Here is a 20,659-nt window from a genome sequence, read left to right as displayed (position 1 = left end):
AAAATCTGGCTAAAATCTTTTTTTATATAAATTATTGACTTTCGTTTTGTCTCAATAACAAAATTTGTTTTTTATTAAAGTAATTTTGTAAGCCCGTATTCTTATTATATTATATATTCGCATTTAATATTTTATCGGTAATAAAGATTTTATTATTAGAATAATTATAAATGTTAGAACAAGTAGTGCTTTCTTCAAGTTGTCTTCAAGAAGCAAGTTTTTAAAAAAAAAGTTTTACTTTTTTTTATTTGCGATTTAGCAAATCCGGAAAACTGCAACAAATTAAAAACTAAAATCGATTGATGTTGTTTTAATGCCATTATATAATTTATGCCCATTGAAATATATGATATATAATACGTGGTCCTAATTATTATCTACAACGTTTTAAAGAAATTAAATAAATATGGCCGCCTTGACATGACAGCTGTGCCGTCAATTGTTGTCCTACAAAAATTGTCAATTAATATGAACAGCTGTCTGTCTTTTAAAGTTAAGTTTTCATAATTGAAGCATCCCAGAAAATTATTGCAACTAATGTTGAGTAAACAATTGAGATTATCAAAATTTTTAGTGAACTAAGCTGGGATTTTGAGTTTTCTTTAGAATAGAATGTCGATTCCTCCACTTGTTTGCAGTACTCCTCCACCTCCTGAACAATGTGAAGACGACAAAGACCACGAAGATTTTGATATAACATACAATTGTGAGTTGATTGATACAATCTTATAATTAATACACAATTTAAGTACATCTTTGATAATCTTGTTTTGTGGGCTTTGTCCTAAAATGATTGCTAAAATGAGTTGAACTTTTTTAAGGTTTCATTATTATGTGTTAATGTTTCACGTTATTAAATTTTCCTTAATTGTCTTGTGAGGTAATTTATAAATCACTATTACTATTAATAAATTACTATTATTACAGCAATAATACAGTTGGAATGTATTAGTCAGGAAATCTTAAATTTAGTTTTAAGTCAATGACATTTACTTGATCAGGGAGACCTCAAATATGGTTAATGCAATTGAACTATCTATTTGTTGACTACTTATCAATTTCTATATGTGTAATTTATATTTAAAAATAAATTTGTCTGAATAGTATTCATGAGTAATTTGTATGTGATACATTTACACAGGTTTTTCATATTTATTTATAGTATGTTGAATATGTAGAAGTAAATAAATTTATATTACAAGGTTTTATTTAATAAGCTTCATTTAAGTGTAAGCTTGAAAATAAAATAAAGTTAAGCAATTGCTTTTCTACAAATTGGTATAACTTTCCTGTGCTTTTTTATATTAAATAAATAATTTGATAGTCTTAGCTATAATAACAATAAAACATTGCATTAAATTGATCAATAATGCTTCATGGTAGGACCTTGTACTAGCCAATGCCACACAACCTAAATTTGTGTTACTGTGTCCCAGTTTGGAAGGTGGAAGTAGTCATTATAATTATAGGACATAATATTTTATGAATTACTTTGACGCAAAGTGCAAATATTAAACATTTGTTACAAAATCTATAAGCAGTAGTGACCACTTAACATCAAGTGTACCATTTGTTTGTCTGAATTTCTATACCAAATATAATGAAAAAAAAAATGTGTAATAATTTTATTAATAATATAAATGACTGTTACAATTCTCTTTAAATTGCATATGCCGGTTTGTGCAGCTGAGTTTTCCTCATGCACAAATGAGGAATATGATAAATTTATATTTATGTCATAGTTGCAAACTTATTCTTACTTCTGCATATTTTTTATCTTGACTTGACATATTGATAAGAATTTTGTTAAGAACAAAGTAAAATTATAGTAATAGTAAACAATCTACAAAAAGTGCAGAATATTTGATTTCTCTATTACAAAAGTGAAAGTCATACCTCAAAATCAAGCACCATGGTCTGTTGCCTAATTTGTTTAAATATTAATAATGCATTTTTAATTATGTTTTAGTATCTCAAGAAGATGATGATGAATATAGTTCAGAATTCAACTATGGAAGTTATTCTGGTTACAATATTTTCCCTCCTAAATCAGAACAAATTGAAAATGAAAATTGGTCCTCAAATTTTAAGGAAAATATACAAACCAGACCTGAAGCTAGTTTGAAATCTGATGAAGTAACAGAAAATGATGTCAATTTAAATGTTAATGATAAATTTGAAGACAACATATTAGAGGACTTAAATTTAAAAATTGATTCCGATAATGTACATTCCAATGATATAGCCACTAAAGAATATGAGACTGAACCCGACATTTACAATAACGATTGTTCTGATAAAAACTCATCAATACAAGATCAAGGAGGTACAGATTCTGTAGAACATGTTGATGAAAATACAATTGTGTCTACTGATTCTATTGAATCTGGAACTGAAAATGTTAACGATAGACTACCCTGTGGAAATAATGAATCTGATAAAAATGTTGAAAATTTTTCTGAAGATTTCCCAGATATTACAATAGCAGACAATGTAAATCCGATACAAATTGAAGCAAATATTTTACCAGACACTGTAGTTTTAAAAAATGAATCAGAAATTTCAGAAAATGTTGATCAGTCAAAAAGCTCAAATTTAAGCATTGATGAATTTGGAGATTTCGAAGATTTTCAATTTACAAGCTCTAACAGTCCACAAGTGTTGCCAATTACTAGTGAAAATCCTTGGGATAATAATGCTAACGAAAGTTCTGAGTTTGGTGAATTTACAGCTAACTTTGATGAAAATGCAAAGGAAACTATAAGTGAAATATCGAATTTTCATAAAAACTCTTCAACAGAAGAATGTGATGACGATTTTGGAGATTTTGATGACTTTAAATCTGTGAATAATGTAGAAAGCACGGAAGTTAAAGAAGAAACATTAAACAGCAATGTTTCTATGTTAACTCTTCATTCACCTGAAAATGAATTTCAAATAGTAGATAGCATAAATAACGTTTTAAATTCGATATTTACAAATGAAATATCTGAACCTGAAAATGATTTAGATACGAAACTTGAACAATTTCTTAGTGAAACATGGGGTCATCTTATTGACATAGACATAAGACAACCATATATTATTAACTGGAACAACTCTTTGGGCCAAAAAACACTTTTGAAAGCACTATGTATAGACTCCAGAAACATTGTAAGATTATCTTTCATAATAAAGTATAATTGTAAGTTTTTAAATACTTCGATACAAGACAGATTTTTTTTCAGTTATTTGGGCCGAAATGGAACTACAATATGCCAAAATATGCGACAAACTTAAGTACTGCACCACTTCAACCACAAAAGCAGGTTGCTCAGTCAAATGTATTGAGTGCTGAGTCTACTGACAAAGTTCTTAATAAAGAAGCTAGCACATGGATTGACCCATTTACACCTGATGGACAAGAATGTAAGTTATTAAAAATCTTAATTATCACATTTAAAAATCGATATAATAAACTAACACCAATGCAAAATATACATTATGAAGGTAATTGCTATACCTTTAGTCTGTATAAAATAATGTCATTATTAATATAGCTGAAAAGTCTGAACTGAAAAGGAAAAATTATACTGAATATTTATACTACACTTTGCTAATATTTGACACTGTATAATTGATTCTTTTGCATGTCTTGCACATGGATTAAACGACACACCTTTGCATTATCTGCTTCTTCCTAAATCCTATACTCCCTAAAATTAGACGCCTACGCTGAAGCTCTACTCCTAGATTTAGAGCACCTAATGGCCACCTTAGACCAAATGGCTCACAAACATTCCACACTAAAAATATCTGAGCTACTTTCACATGGTAAGTTAAAAAAGCATGTAGTTAAATTTTTGCACAGTCTTAAGAAAATAATATTTTGCACAATGTAGATTGTATATAAGTGCATTACTAATAGAAACAAGTAACAAATATATGCTCTACAAATTCCATTTAATTTAATGTTTTTTGATATCTAAAAATAAAAATAAAAAAACATTATAATAAAGAAGAAGACAATAATGATTACAAGTGGTTTTGTATTGATTAATTTCCTTCTGGTAACCGAAAAATGCTATATGTATCATTCTTAAAAGCAATTGCTTAAAAAAATGAATCTGTACATCACATTGTATTTAAGTGTAATTTTGTTTAAAAAATAGTCAATATTGATACAAACCTAGACTAAGAAAATATAACTAACACAAAATAATTTTAATACAAATTCATATGTTTATATGGACTTGATTTTTACAAAAGGAATTCATTATAATACTGTGTGGTATTGTATAATTGCAGGAAACAATTCTAATATTTAAATATAGATATGTATAAATTGAGAAGTAGTTTAAATTTTAAATAATGCACTTACAATCCAATTAATATATTAATTCTCATGTTTCAGCTTGCAGTTCAGAAAACGATATTGCCAAAAATGAAACAATGAAAAGGCCAACAAATTTAGATGTTTTTGAAAATGAATTATCAACATCAAATAAAATTTATTCTAGTACAATTAATGTTCAACCATTGCGACATATCAATCTACCAGATACACATATATTTACACCAACTGATTCTGAAACACCAAGATCGAAAACAATCCACTATGATAGTGAACCATCTTCACTTATAACTCAACCAGATATAGAAACCATTAACAACCAAACAGAGCAAAATATTTCGAAATCAAACAGTATAACTGATAATGATAATGAGTATTGGGAATTCCAAGATTTTAAGGGAACAATTCCACCAGTTTCTACAAATACCGTTGACAAAACAACCGACCCATCAACTGTCGATAAATCATTGTCTAACGTTCCAACAACAAAGGCAGAAATTACATATCAAACCCAAATTTTACAACCTATTAAATTGGAGCCTATTATTCCAACACTCAATTGGCCAGATCCCGGTGAAGTGAAAGAAACTTTTGACGATTTTTCTGATTTCGTTTCAAGCCACTCATGGAATGAAAACGATACTGCAACTTTTAAACCTGATGTACAAACGATTGATCCAAAACTGAATATAGAATTGGATCCTAAGACTAATAAAATAGACGATGAATTTGAAACATTTCAATCTGCCCCTGCCTCAAGCACAGAACTGGATAGCACTTCCAGTCCGAACAATGCTATTTCAAACAGTTTCTCTCCATCTGTGAAAGAAAACATCGATAAGAAGTCATTTAAAATTGAAAGTAATATTGTTTCTGGATCAAATAATTTATTAGTAGAAAATAAAGGTCCAATGTTTAGTAATAATACTGGCTCGCTAGATGTGATTTCAAGGCAATCTGATGTAAAACCTATAAATCATCAGTTAAACAGTGATATTTTACTACCGATAACCTCAAGCGCAGGCGCAACAACACGCAATCAGCATAACACTGTTCAAATATTGCAACCACTTTCTCTTGAAAGTTACTCTCAAATCAATTGGCCTAATCCAGGTATAGATCTGCAAGACCTTTCGCGATTTAATCCAATGAATAGTCTTAATTCATTAAAAAGTGATGTTAGTGCTAATAATAGCAAATTAGCGTCTCCAGCTCACAATTCTGCTAACACTGTTCATCATGAAGTATCAGATGATGATATTTGGGGCGATTTTGTTTCGAATGTACCAAAAACACAAACATCTCCTAAGAAAAATATAACATTTGCTGACGATGACGAATGGACAGAATTTGTATCAAGTCCAAGTTTAAAACCGCAAAACGGTTTAAATACAATTAGTTTAAATGTTCACACCAATTCCAGTATGCAAAAAGCTGTCAATCAAAACAAATTCGCATCTGGAAGTAATCAGATACAACTTGATATTCCAAGTTTGAATTACATAACACCGAAATCGAACAGCCGTGGAAAATATATGGAGAAGCATTTCCAAAATTTATAACAGTACAGCAATCAATTTCACATAGGTATATGTAATAATGTACTTAACATAGTAATATAAGTGTAAATAGTCTGGTGGTGGGATATTATATGATTGAATATTTTACCAAATTATGCAGCTAATTTATTTTCGAATATTTAATTAGAATCTTAATTTTTGACATTTGATTTCAATTCAATTTTTAAATAAGATATATAGTTGTATTAAATGAAAATCCCGTCCTCGATAGATACATTTCAAGAATTTTCAATAATTTTGTTTCTGTATTGAAGAATATTATCTTACTGCATTAGTTATTAATTTTTTTGAAAGCAATATTTATTTTTTAGATCTAAAAGACAAAGTATTATTATATTGTTTGTAAATAGTGTTAAAAATGTATAAAATGTAAAAATAGATAATTTTATCATCACATTAAAACATTGTACCACGAATTGTTTAGTTTTTTTTTTTTTATATATGTTTCCAATTAATTTAATCGATAGTAAAGTCAGTGGCGTAGCATAAGTCACTAGCACCCGGTGCGGATTCCAAATTTGCCGCCCTCTTATTTTTGCAATCCATTATAAAAAAATTGGGGCATGTTAAAAAGAGTACTTTTATTGAATAACACTAACCTGAAAAGTGAAATTAACATTTTTTGACATAGAGTAGAAGGTAGAATATCACTTAGAAAAATTACAGAGAAAACGTAATACAATAATGAAGAAATCGCTTACTTCACGAACGCTCTTTTGCGCACGAGTATCATTACAACCTCAACTCCTCAACTGAAAGATTAAAATTTAACTTTTCTAGTCTTCCTAAATAATAGTTATTGAGAAAGCTTGCGCTTGCATCACCCATGCATAGAACCTGCATAGGTATATAGGTACCTGGGTATTTGGTAACAACCAAAAAAAATGACAAAAAAAACCCTGAAAGTAATTAACTTTTTTATCTCTAACTGCCACCTCCGCAGCGCCGCTCCCGGCAAAGTGCCGCCCGGTGCGCACCGCACCCTCCGCTCATGCTACGCCACTGAGTAAAGTTGTTATTTGTAGTAGTAATTTTAAATAAAATCCTTTAATGACAGAAGATTTTATTTAAATAATTTAATACAATTAATATAAAAGATAATTGCTGTTTAAAGTATGACAGGGTATGAAAAATGAAAGTGTATAGACAACTATTAGACGCCCGCAGCTACTCTCGTGTTTTAGGAGTTGGTCGCAGATGTTAGGCATAAAAAAGTAGCCTATGTTCTTCTTTAGTTCAAGCTTGCACATGCCATTGATTTAACCGTGAGAGAGCAACAATGTCGACGCATCATACCGCACTGAGATTTTCGCACTAAGTTACGGTTAATTGCCCGCAACTCATTTAGTTCTTAATTCTTTCTCAATAAATTCGGTAATTTTTTGTTTAGTGGGTCATAAAAATGCATCATTAACATGCGCACTTTGATTACATGATTTATTCATTATTTATGGTTAGTAACAAATTTAATGAGTACTTTCTTGTAAACAAATTACTTCATAATTACATACATAAACATGACAGACATATTGATATGACATTTTGCTTAATCTTAACTAGATTTACCTAAGAGGCAGTACAACCGATATGCCGACAAAGATTAAGATTAGGTATGTTATGGATATGAAATTTCGGATCCGGATTGGTTTCGGATATAGGAATGATTATTATACCGAATACGGATTCCGATATGGATATGAAATTATTTCGGATTATCCGTTAGTTTATATAATAGTTTATGTTATAGAATACTCATTTAATAATGCTTTTTTAACAATTAATTTATTGTGGACTGTATCATCATCATCATCACCTATATTTTGCTCTTCTTCGTCACTTGCGCTTAATATTTCAGCTAGGACGCATTTTGTACCAATTCAATCAATTACATAACACAACACCTTTGTTTCAATTTGTCAACTATTTGTGAATGTTAAATTGCTTACAAGTTAGTTAGTTACAAGTATGATAAGGCGACAACAGAAGAAAACAAACAATGCGCGCGGCTTGTGTGTCGGCTGCGCCCGGACGATTAAAACAACTTGTCATAACGTGTCTCAATTAGGCTCCGCCCCTATACGATATACCGTATCCGAAACTTTAATTTCGGATTCGGTTACGGATATTTTTTTATATCGTATATCCGATAGTTTCGGTTACGGTTACGGAGCTCCCTAACATCCCTAATTAAGATACAAATAATATATTTTAACAAATACTCTTGAAAATTGTTATTTTTACTAAAATGCTGAATTTCATTCTTTGATAATGTATAAAATATCTGGATCAGGACAAGAGGACATAACTTTTCTCAAGCATACTTGCTTAAATTGATTTGTTTTCTTCTAGATTATAACCTAAGTCTGTTATGTTGATTATATGTTGTTATAATTAGTGTCTCATCTACTTAATATCATTACATTTATGATCATTTGATTTGAATCAAATAATTTCACTATAATACTCTTAGAGAGAATAGAATAAAATAAAACTTATTGTGCCACATCTGCGCGACCATCTTAATCACAACTAACTGCGCCACCGCTATCTTTGCCTTTTCCATCACTGTGACACAATTTCAATTTTGAACAGCTTTTCTAGCAGCATACATAGAAGTCAATGACAACTTTATCAATCTTAAAAAAATGCAATGCTTTGACACAAATATTTTTATTCATTTTGTTAATTATAATAGATGATATAAAAATAATTTGATAGGTTTTATGAAATTAATTTGTAACATCAATACTTCTTTATTCAAAGTTTAAATAGTATTTAATGTTTCTGTATCAGAAGTTTCATTCTCATCAATTTGAGGAACTATAATATGTTTTTGATTGTCACCATCATCATCATCATTAATTTGTGATGCAAATTTTGGTAAATTATTTTCCACAGTAACTCTAAATGGACACTGTTCAAATTCAGGCCAAGAAATAAACCTGAAACAACGTAATTAGGGTTGTTAATTTCTTAATAAGAAATCATATTACATTATATTATATCACTAATCATACCTTTTAAAAATAGTGATTTTTTGTTTTAAATTCAAATCACCAAATTCAGTAAAGATGGTCATATGAGGTAATTTTGCATCATCCTCTCCTGGTGATAGCTCTTTGTTTGTATCTGGAGGGTCCTGTCCAGTGATGAGCCATACTCCACATCCTGGTATCCATTGCCTTGAATAAATTAAACAAGGATACTATAGACGAAAAGAGAACTACAACTCTCAACTAGAACTGGTAAATAACTATACAATCTAATGTTGTGAATATTAATTATACATCTAATTAAGTTAAAAATGAATAATATAGTGTGTTTTGATTTTAATAATCTATAATATTATACAGAAAAACTTACTCTAACATTGGAATAATTCTTGTAGATGAGGAAAATGTATGCCTTTTAAAAAAATACCAGAGCAGCGGCAAATCACTTGGCAGGCAAGGCAGCTTGGTTTTTTGAGTTATTTTCACTAAATACAAGCAAAAATCATCCATCTGTTGAAAGTATGACTTATGAATAAAAATATTATTGCTAATTATGTCAATAAAGTTGAAAACACTTACTACAGATATTTTCTGGGTGTTTGAAGTATATGTCCATGGCAAAAAATGTACCTTAGGCACCTTATTAAGAACTTCATAGTCGAAAAGTAGTTGGAAAAGTGATGGAACTGATTTATGCTTGTTCATTTGTACTGAGGAGTCTGCAAGAAACTGAGGAAAATTAGTTGTTCATAGTGCATGATTACAGATATTTCAACAATAGTTTCAAACGGTATATACTTCATAATAGTGTCCAGGCATCACAATGTAAAGGTCTGGTCTCCCTAAATGACTTGTAGCATTATGAAATACAATGGTATTAATTAAATGTTTGACAAAGGACAAACTGGGCATAGCACCTACTATACTCAAAATTCTGTCTGAAATGAAGAAAACCTTATTTTAAATAATATATATTTCAATTTAACAATGTTTTATTAATTAATAAAAATCTGTATTGTTTTAAACCATGCTGTGATTGTCATTTTATTAAAATAATGTGTATTGCAATGAATAATATATTTTTTTATTTAACACTTATTTACAAACATATATTTTTTTCATATTGCATTGTTTGAGCTTTACTGTAAACAAAAATAAGCTATCACACCATTATCATCAGTTGCTAATTCCTCTAATAATTTTTCTATCCTATTTCCTTGGTCCATTTTATCTTGGAACGCTAACTTCCACATTCCAAAGAAATCAGCTATTTTATATTTTATTCTATCTGGATGTTGTGTCTTAATATCCTGCAAATTATTAAATATTGTACTTGAAATTAAATTTACAGTGAATAAAATTCAAGTAATAGGTACATTACTGACATTTAAGAATTGCACAAAATGATTGGAAGATTCGTATAAATAAATCCTATTTGGTTGACATCGTAAAAGCTCTCTAGTTAAAAACCCAAAACCAGGATTAACTTCAACTACAGGTGCGTCTTTTCTAAGGTATTTAACGAGTGTTTCAGTTATTTCCTTCGCAGTTTTATGATTGATTAAATACATAGTCTCTGGCGATTTATACTTTCTTAATAGGTTTTTAGGTACAACGTTAATAATATTTTTGTATTCTGGTGAAGTTTCTAAATATTTAACTACGTCCTGGGACAGTTTTGGTCCTAGTTTTTCCACATTCTTATTAGTTTTATGACATAACCTTATGGGTGTTTTTAAGAGTCGAAAAGTTATTTTGCTTGCCATTGTACATTTAGAATTAACAAACATTGTGTAAAAGTCAGCAACAATTTTCCATATTTTTTTAAATTTACAAATATGTAATTTGGAGTAGATATTTTAATAAACTAGTTTATTTATTTATAAATCGCAATATCTTAAGGTATGTCAGAATTCAAAATACTTGGAAACTTGAAGTACTTCTGATAAATAAAATATTTGACAGGCAATTGGCAAGTGTCGGTTGACAGATGACACCAGTGTGGCCGACAATTCAATAATCAATTGAAACTTATAACATTACTTAAGCATTATTCGTTACCTATATTTTTTGGAGTACAAAAATACAAACACAAAGAAAAATTTAAAAGTTAAATTCGAATACAATTTCAAGAAAAAATAACAAAAAAGGTATCATAAATGAGGTACTTATATCTCTCAAATTTAAATAATTGAATAAATGTCTATGCAACGACATACTCCTTAAATTCATTGGACTAAATCGATGCGTATTGATCAGCAGTGCAATTTTGTAAGAATTTACTCGCTTCGTATCTTACTCGAGAAATGTTGACAAACGGTGAAACACCATTTTGATCTATGTATTCCATAAATTTTAAATTATTATAGGCAAAGTCACATATCACATTCCTGCATTTCATTTCAGAGTTTCGAGTTTCTTCTTACAGAAATCTCTAACAAAATTTTAATCGTTATCGATATAAAACATATTATATCGTAATTATAAGGCCTTCTTAAAAGGCCCACTGATAAAGACCACGTCTCGGCACCGTAGGCTATCACCGGCAACACGCACTGTTCATACACTTTCCTCTTAAGACATTGAGGTATTTTGGCCATGGCATATTTTGAGGCCCACCTGTTAGGATACACGATTGAGATATAGGAACATTTTGCTGAGGTCTTCCAATGATTCTGCCTTGACTACGATATCGTCGGCAAACCGAAGGTGAGTGATGTATTCGCCATTGATATTGATGCCAAGCTCTTCCCATTCCAGGAGTTTGAAGGCATCTTCCATCGCATTGGTGAAGATATTACATCGAAGATATTACATCTCCATGTCTCACGCCTCTCCGCAATGGAATTGCCTCCGTGGTCTGATTTGAACTAACATGGTGGCGTTTCTATACAAACACTTCAACACTTCGATATACCTATTATATATATTCGATAGTCAATGTGGCATCGTTGTAGAGCCTGCAGCACTGCCCACGTCTCGATCGAATCAAAGGCCTTTTCATAGTCCACAAACGCTAAGCATAGTGGCAAATTGTACTCTTCGGTCTTCTTTACGAGCTGCCGCAGCGTGAAAATGTAGTCTTTGTGGTACAGTAGTACCCTTTTCGGAAATCGGCTTGTTCGGGAGGCTGGAAGTCATCGAACCAGCGTGTGAGACGATTGGTAATAACCCTCGAAAACAGCTTGTAAACAAGGCTCAGGATCGAGATTTATTTTTATAAATATTAAATATTAAATATTGGACAACATCACATACATTACTCTGATCCCAATGTAAGTAGCTAAAGCACTTGTGTTATGGAAATCAGAAGTAACAACGGTATCACAAACACACAGACCCAAGACAACGTAGAAAACTAATGAACTTTTTCTACATCGACTCGGCCGGGAATCGAACCCGGGACCTCGGAGTGGCGTACCCATGAAAACCGGTGTACACCACCACGCACTCTCGCACAGGACGGTATTAAAAAGCTTCTGAAGGACTTCAAGTACCGGTGTTGCACCTGCTTTCAGAAGCTCCGATGTAATACCGTCCTCGCCTCGCCTTGTTATGCCATCCTAATCTCACACAGGCTGATGTCCGGGATATCTTTGGTATAGTGTCGGGTGAGTTTCACTCTAGTGTCTTCGGCTGAGCTTTTAACAGGTTTGGCAACCGAGGTGTGCAGCTGTAAATAAAATTTTTCGATCTCCCTCAGTAACTCTGGCTTCGTGTACGCTACTCTGGCATTCTCTCTCTTGAGCTTTGTTAGCTGGCTCTGCCCAATAGAGAGCCGAGATGGCCCAGTGGTTAGAACACGTGCATCTTAACCGATGATTTCGGGTTCAAACCCAGGCAGGCACCACTGAAATTTCATGTGCTTAATTTGTGTTTATAATTCATCTCGTGCTCGGCGGTGAAGGAAAACATCGTGAGGTAACCTGCATGTGCCTAATTTCAATGAAATTCTGCCACATGTGTATTCTGCCAACCCGCATTGGAGCAGCGTGGTGGAATATGCTCCAAACCTTCTCCTCAAAGGGAGAGGAGGCCTTTATCCCAGCAGTGGGACATTTACGGGCTGCTAATGCTAAAAAAAAATGCTGCCCAATAGACAGGTCTCTGGCGAAAACTTTGTAGCCTTTGATCCGCTCAATCGTCTCTTTAATATGATTGGTATTAAAGATTCGAAGATCGCGCCGTAAGGACCGGCAGATCCGTCTATTGAGCTGCCTATATGACTTCGCGCCATCCGAGGACTGCAGCGTCATTAAGCGCCGTTCAGTCATGAAGTTCAGAGTTTGATCGCTTAGTTTTTGAGGTCTAACTTAGCCCTACCGAGTGGACAGTTTCCACCAACCTGTAATTGATATCGTCCACTGTATCGGAATCTAGGCAAGCAAAACGATTTGTGAGCTCGAGTTGAAAGCTTTCGGGGTTTTGGATATGGGCGGCCATATCCAAAACCCCGAAAGCTTTGGTTTTGGCTTTTATTGGTCGGAGCGTAGACTTCATTAGGCGAGACCTTTCAAGTTTGACATTTATGTTCAATGTGCCTTTAACCATTCGGTGATCACTTCCGGCTTTCACCCTGTGGATCACGGAGACATCATTTAAAATTTGTCTCTTTGTGGCCATAATGAAGTCTATCTCATTTTTGGTTCGGCCGTCGGGGCTCATCCAGGTCCATTTCCTATGAGGCGGCTTCCGACTTTTATCAATACTTATTTATTATGAATTCTGGGCACATAAGCCTGATGTTGAAACATCAGGTACGTGGTCATCAAAAACCAAAATAAAAAAATTAAAGAAGTTTCTAAGAAGTTGGTTTTAACTTCTGGTGACGAAAAATCTGGCGGATACTTTGCTCAAAGAGTCTAGCAGTTCAGAGAGGTAATATTGCCAAGCCACTGGATATAATGCCATAAGGTAATCTTCGTTCAAGAAAGTCAGCGTTTTTTTTAATAAATTGTTTATATTTTTGCCATTTTTTTGTGCTTGTTTAATCTTCAAATTAGTAAATGTCAGATGTCTTAAACGCATATAAGATATTAAGCAGAATCTGGAAAAATAATAATGATGTCGCCCTGACCGATTTCGGTCATAGCGGCTAATCTTAAGGGAGACCAGCCAACTACATAGGTAAATTTTAGTGCACAAGTGTACGGGTAAACACAGGTGCATTCTCTATTGCCTCGTTCGTATAATCTAATGGGACGGCAAATCCGACACAGTTCAGGCGCAGAAAAATGGCTTTACGTGCTTTCTGAAATACGGCAATGTATGTACATACACACATCAAACTTCCTAACTCCGGGCTGTTTCCACTGCTTTATTGTTCTAGTAACTAGATAAAAGGGTGCAAATCCCGTGGTCCTGGGTAAAAATAATACGATCCCACAAACTATTAATTCATACCTCTATATACTTTATCTTTGAAACTCTCATAAAGTATTTAATAAAATAAAATAAATTTTCATTCCAAACCATTCGAAGTATGAAATATGCCTTATTCAAGTATAAGAATTTACTGTAAACAATTTTAAATAGTTAGATTTACAGAATTAAATTAAACGTAAAGCTATCACGAGTTCGATTGCACCCTAAGGACTGACTAGAATCTAAGTAGTTATTCAGTTTTACCAATTTACCTAAGTATTTTAATACTAATATTAATTCTACATAATATAAATTAAGCAGTACAAACTTTTTATACTTTATATACTCTTGTATCGAGAAATTAGCCCTATTTGTTATTTTCTTTGTGTATAACACCTACTGAAACTTTAGTACTAATAATGCAATACATCTTGAATTAGTAATTATTTGATTTTCCTCATCTTCGTTTCTCACGCAACAAGAACATAATTCAATTATATTCTGCCAACCGTTAAAACCCTGCTGCACTCATTTCCTCACCTCTCCTCACCTCTCCTCGCATCACCTCACTACACCTCACCTTACTTCACCGTAATACTCCTTCTTTCTGCTGACCTCATAATGCCAACGTTACGTATGTTTATTGATAATCCAAGTAAAACTATCGGAATAATACTTAACTCAAGGAAAGATGTATTGACTTTGCGAATTAGGAAAAATGCTGTTTCTTTCATAAATGTACATAACTTTGTGAATATAAAATATTATGTATTATGTATTCTTTGTACATAACACATAATATTAGATATCTCTAATATTATTAGAGATATCTAATATTAATTATCTCTAATAACAAGATGAACGCATACACATATAGGTAGGTAACAGACGTGATATTTAACTAATTATAAGTTAGAATGAACACAAATTAATACATAATTCAGTACCAAATACAAAAAATAAACAAGCTTGACGATAAGGCTATGTATTAATATATTTCAAAGAAATAAATCATTATTATTATTTAGCCTCCTCCGTGGTAAAAGTACGACCTCCGTGGTCTAGTAGTGTGTACACCGGTTTTCATGGGTACGCCACTCCGAGGTCCCGGGTTCGATTCCCGGCTGAGTCGATGTAGAAAAAGTTCATTCGTTTTCTATGTTGTCTCGGGTCTGGGTGTTTGTGGTATCGTCGTTACTTCTGATTTCCATAACACAAGTGCTTTAGCTACTTACATTGGGATCAGAGTAATGTATGTGATGTTGTCCAATCTTTATTTATTTATTTAAATGGTTCGCTTAATTTATGCTATTTAGTTTATGATTGAATGACATTAATATTATTATTTTTATTGTATTATACAGAAAGAAATGAGTTAGTGCCAGCTGAATTTTACTTTCGGACATCTCGTCAAAATTAAAAATTTCATCCGCACCACCTAGATGTCCGAAAATTCACAACAGCGCGATTTTTAAGGCATTTTCTGCCGCGGACTCTGTGGAACCTGCTTTCGCCGGCGGTTTTTCCGAACCGATACGACTCGGGAACCTTCAAGAAAAGAGCGTACTTATCCCTTAAACGCACCTGCAACCCCCCTGGTGTTGCAGATATCCATGGGCGGTGGTAATCACTTTCCATCAGGTGCGCCTCCTGCTCGTTTGCCCCTATAACATAAAATATATATATATAGTGTAAGTGCAGTTACTCTAGTCTGTAGTGTAGTAACCAGCTTATAAGATTTACATATTCTTAAGTAATAGGATAAAACCTCAGATCAAAAAATAGAAACAGTATTATTACAAAAACAGGTAGGTTTTATTCACAAAATTCCCACGCTTTTATTTATTTATTTATTTATTTATTTATTTATTTATTTAGGAACACCAACAGTACACATATGCAACATTTATATTAAATATACAGTCAAAAGTATCAGGTCTTCATATGTACACCAATTACAGGTATTCACAACATTGTCTGAGAAGTTTTATGACAACAATAACACCTTAATCTAACTAAATTAAATTACTACTAAAAAAAACAACAACGTTATATATATATAAAGTTATGTAAACAACTACACATAAAATTAAAAGTGAAACAGTTACAATTTTAGAGAGTAATATTTATGCAGAGTATGTTTGAATTTTGAAAATGAATCATGAAACATGTCCAAATCTGTTATCTCTTTATTTAAGAAGTTGTATAAGTTGCACATCCTAGCAAGTGGAGAATGCGCACCTAGATTTGTACGAACTCTTGGATGGTAAAAAATTTTAGTAATGCGTTGACGAGGAATTTTATTAGGTACTGAAATAGAAAGCTGAGCTAGTAGATGGCTGCTATCAATGTTGCCATTTATGATATTGAACATAATGATTAAATCATGAATTGAACGTCGAGCATGCAGGTTCTTCATGCCAAAATGAATTAAACGTTGTTCGTACGGGCATCTGAATGATATTTTATGAGAATGAAACGAGTAAACGCTCGCTGGACTCGTTCGATGCGCTGACTGTGTATACTATAAGTTGGATTCCATATCGATGAAGCATATTCTAACTGACTGCGTACTAATGCGTTAAACAATGTAATTTTGGTGTGGGCATTTTTAAACATCTTTGTATTGCGTCTTAAAAACCCTAGCATTTGAAAAGATTTTTTAGTTATATGGTCTGCATGGGACACAAATGTCAGTTTTTTATCAATTGTAACACCTAAATCGCGAATTTCGTTGACTTTTATAAGAGAAATTCCATTAATGTTATAAGATGTTACAATTGGCTTCCTCTTTCTAGTGAATGTTATATAAGAGCATTTACCAACATTTAAATCCATCAGGTTGTCTTTACACCATGCGTTTATATTGTTTATATCATTCTGCATATAGGCTACGTCAAGTTGAGAATCAATTAATTTATAAATTTTTTAAATCGTCTGCAAAAAGAGAGAACTTACAGTGCTTAATTACCAGAGTTATATCGTTAACGAATATTGAAAATAAAATGGGACCCAGGTGTGAGCCCTGGGGAACGCCGGATTCCGCATAATACGCTTGAGATTCGTATCCATCTACTGCAACTACTTGAGATCTTCTGTCCAGATAAGAGGCAAACCACCGCAGCAATGAACCATTTATACCAATTGCCTGAAGCTTTCTAATGAGAAGCAGATGATTGACTTTATCAAATGCGGAACTAAAGTCAGTGTAAACGGCATCCACTTGCTTGCCTTTGTCAACGTCGTAGATAATGTCTGATATAAAAGACAAGAGGTTTGTTTCCGTAGAGCGACCGCGCTTAAATCCATGCTGATGAATAGAAATATCAGATCCAGCAAATGATGATATTAAAGGGCTTATAAGAGATTCGAATAATTTTGAAAAAGAGGATAATATAGATATTGGGCGATAGTTCTTTACGTTACTTTTATCACCTTTTTTGTAAATAGGTATAATTCTCGCTCTTTTCCATTCCGTTGGAAAACAACCGCTTTTTAAGGATTGATTGACAATTATCATAAAAGGAAGAGATGACACAAAACAACACAGATGCACAACGCCTTATGAAAAGTGGAGGCAAGCCGTCTGGTCCGGGTCCTTTGTAAATATTTATAGATTTCATTTTCTTCAAAATTTCATTTTCAGAGAAGCTTAGTTTTGACATATTTTTTCCACCAGCCAATTGCAGAGGCCTGCCAGAGGGAATTGAATTACGACAAAAAACTGAAGAAAAATGTTGAGCGAATGTATTGACTATCTCTATGCCAGTATGGGCACTATTTCCATTAAGGTATATTGTGTCAGGAATAACGGATTGTCCCTTTCTTTTATCCTTCATAAACCGCCAGAAGTATTTTGAATTTTTTCTAATGTTTGACTCAACGTTAGAACAGTAATTACAATAATTTATGTTAAGTAAGTCATCACATCGTTCTCTTAGTAGTTGGTATTCTATTAAGTCTCGCGGATTTCTATATTTACGGTAATTGATTCTTAATTTATCCTTTTCATGAAGCAATTTAATAAGTGTTACACTAAACCAAGACGGGAATAATGATTTTTTGTATTTTCTATTTGGTACATGTTTCACAATAACATTATTTAATATTTTGTAAAAAATTGTTAACATATCATCCACGTTTGTAATATTTTCAAATTCGTTGTGCCAGTTATAATATTTCAGTTCACTTATTATATCTGTGTAATTTGCCTTAAAAAAATTAAAGTCAACTCGACCCACTGAACGACAGCAATTGTTGTTATTAATGTTATTGAAAATCGTTAAGCTTATCAAAAGTGGAGGATGTTTGTTATCGACCTTACTCAAAACATTTAAGGGGTCAGTTACTTGTATATCAAGAATATTACTCAATACAATATCCAGCATTTTACCATCAATATTAACAATATTATTGTATTGGCGAATGTTATTCATTGCCATGAAATCTATTAACAAATGACCTAACTGATTATTGCTAACATTATGGGGCTCTAGATCGTTATTACTATCGACTTTATTCCACTGGATAAAACCAAGATTAAAGTCACCAATTATAATTACATTTTCAATTATATCAGCCATCTTATTGACATTATCAAGGAATTTATTAGTGGACTCGAAGTTAGCTGGAGGAGGTAAGTACACCGCACATATATGAATCCTTTTTATCACTTTATTAATCATAACATTGATACATACCCAAATATCTTCAAGATCAGTCTCATAATTGTTAACTCGCGATGATGATATTTCTTTAGATATGGCTATTAGTACTCCTCCGCCATCACGCTTAGAGTTGACGCTACATTTACGATCTTTACGATATATAATATAATTATTGCTAAAAATTTCACTGTCAACAATATTTTCGTTCAACCATGTTTCGGTAAAAACAATGATTTTATATCCACTAATCAATATTTTATTGTAAACATCATTAGTCTTTGTACGTATACCTCGGATATTTTGGTAGTATATATCTAAGTCCAAAGCCATTGATAACAGAAAAAGAATATAGCAAAATTGACAACAAGGAAAACAACACTTATTAACTTATTAAATCCAGACATTTGGTATTGCGAATGTGTATCTTCTGTGAGTGCTCGTTCTTTCTGACAAAAATTCGGCCATTACGCACCCATGTGAATGTGTACGACTGCTCCTTAGCTTTTATACGTGCCGCGGCATGTAAAGATTTAGTAGACGGCGTAAGATGTTCCGAAACAAATATAGGTCCGTGAGGTGCAGCGTATCCCAAATGCTTCGATGAGAGTTTATCATTGGGATGCCCTCTGTTAAATTTTGTTACTGCAGCTAGTAAACTGTCACGGAGACGAGGTGAACGTAATTTGGCTATAACAGTCCTTGTTTTTTTTTTCTCTTTGTCGAGCTTAGCGACTCTCGTTATGTTCATTATGTCGTCGTCATGGAGCGTGCACTCAACTGTTTTAGCCAATTGCAATAACGTTGTACTCAGTATCTCAGACTTGTGCTCCGGAATATTGTTGATTTCGACATTACACTCTCGTAGATATTGTTCAGCTGTATTCAATCTATTGGATAAATCAGTAACAGCACCAGTAAGTTTTTCATTGTCATCTTGTAGCTTTCGAATCTTATTTGACTTATCTTCTAGTTCTTTCTTCATTTCTTCGTATTTAGCATTAAAAAATGAAAGTGAATCCTGAAAGCCCGACACATATTCCTTAATGTCGACTAGTTGTTGGGATACTAATTCCGTTATCGAAGACTTCATGGCTGCTGTTACCTCTTTTTTAATAATATCGGCGATATTAATCATGACATTATTTGAGATTATTTCCTTTTCAATCGTGATTCCTTCATTTGGATCACAGATCAAATTATCTCCCATTTTTGACTTGCTTCGATAAGTCACATTACCCTCAACATCCTGGGAATGCTCGTTTAATTTTGAAGGTGCAATTTTAGGTGTACTCAATATATGTTCCTGAGCCTTTTGCTCCTTCCCACGACAAACTGAGCAGCGCCAATTTTGTTTGTTTTCACTCATCATGGTCGTAAACTTTTTGAAAGGAATGCTAGCACAAACCAAATCGTATCGAAGATTGCATTTCATACATGACATAAACTCTCTGCCTTGTATTGGTTTCTGACAAGAATTGCATTTTGCCAGCGTTGGAGTCATTTTGTAAATAATGAGTGTAAAACGTATATTAGTGTAATTGTGTTCAAAAAATATCAGGCGCAATACAGTAATAAGTTGTAAGGTAGATGCTTATTGCAACCGTTCAACGAGCGAAGCGATTGTTTGCATTTTTCGCAAGGTATATCTTAAAAACTTACGCAGTTAACAAGCACAATGAAACCAATAAATCCACTTGTTATCACTTGATTTGCGCGATTTTT

At 32.6% G+C, this 20,659-nt stretch overlaps 2 protein-coding genes across 3 annotated transcripts; one reads left to right on the top strand and one right to left on the bottom strand.

The window, feature by feature from the left end:
- Positions 1-413: 413 nt before the first annotated feature.
- LOC125070952 lies at positions 414-6,323 on the top strand. 2 transcript variants are annotated; one of them, XM_047680978.1, is made up of 5 exons: positions 414-706; positions 1,970-3,153; positions 3,228-3,408; positions 3,706-3,813; positions 4,394-6,323. In XM_047680978.1, exons 1-5 carry the CDS (start codon positions 613-615, stop codon positions 5,893-5,895), a joined length of 3,069 nt encoding a protein of 1,022 aa, XP_047536934.1. In that variant the 5' UTR covers positions 414-612; the 3' UTR covers positions 5,896-6,323. The 2 variants fall into 2 exon arrangements, with proteins under 2 accessions (XP_047536934.1, XP_047536935.1); XM_047680979.1 differs by lacking the exon at positions 3,706-3,813 and having other exon boundaries at positions 4,394-6,322.
- Positions 6,324-8,605: 2,282 nt separating this feature from the next.
- LOC125070876 (dimethyladenosine transferase 2, mitochondrial) lies at positions 8,606-10,855 on the bottom strand. Its single transcript, XM_047680875.1, has 7 exons — positions 10,292-10,855; positions 10,075-10,216; positions 9,705-9,844; positions 9,486-9,635; positions 9,277-9,416; positions 8,931-9,095; positions 8,606-8,855 (listed from the first exon to the last, which is right to left on the bottom strand). Exons 1-7 carry the CDS (start codon positions 10,694-10,696, stop codon positions 8,678-8,680), a joined length of 1,320 nt encoding a protein of 439 aa, XP_047536831.1. The 5' UTR covers positions 10,697-10,855; the 3' UTR covers positions 8,606-8,677.
- Between the last annotated feature and the right edge of the window lie 9,804 nt (positions 10,856-20,659).

The sequence above is a fragment of the Vanessa atalanta genome, chromosome 18 (assembly GCF_905147765.1).
Source record: "Vanessa atalanta chromosome 18, ilVanAtal1.2, whole genome shotgun sequence".
Classification (NCBI taxonomy): domain Eukaryota; kingdom Metazoa; phylum Arthropoda; class Insecta; order Lepidoptera; family Nymphalidae; genus Vanessa; species Vanessa atalanta.
Note: the sequence above shows the minus strand (reverse complement) of the source record. Positions and strands in the feature narration are given on the sequence as shown.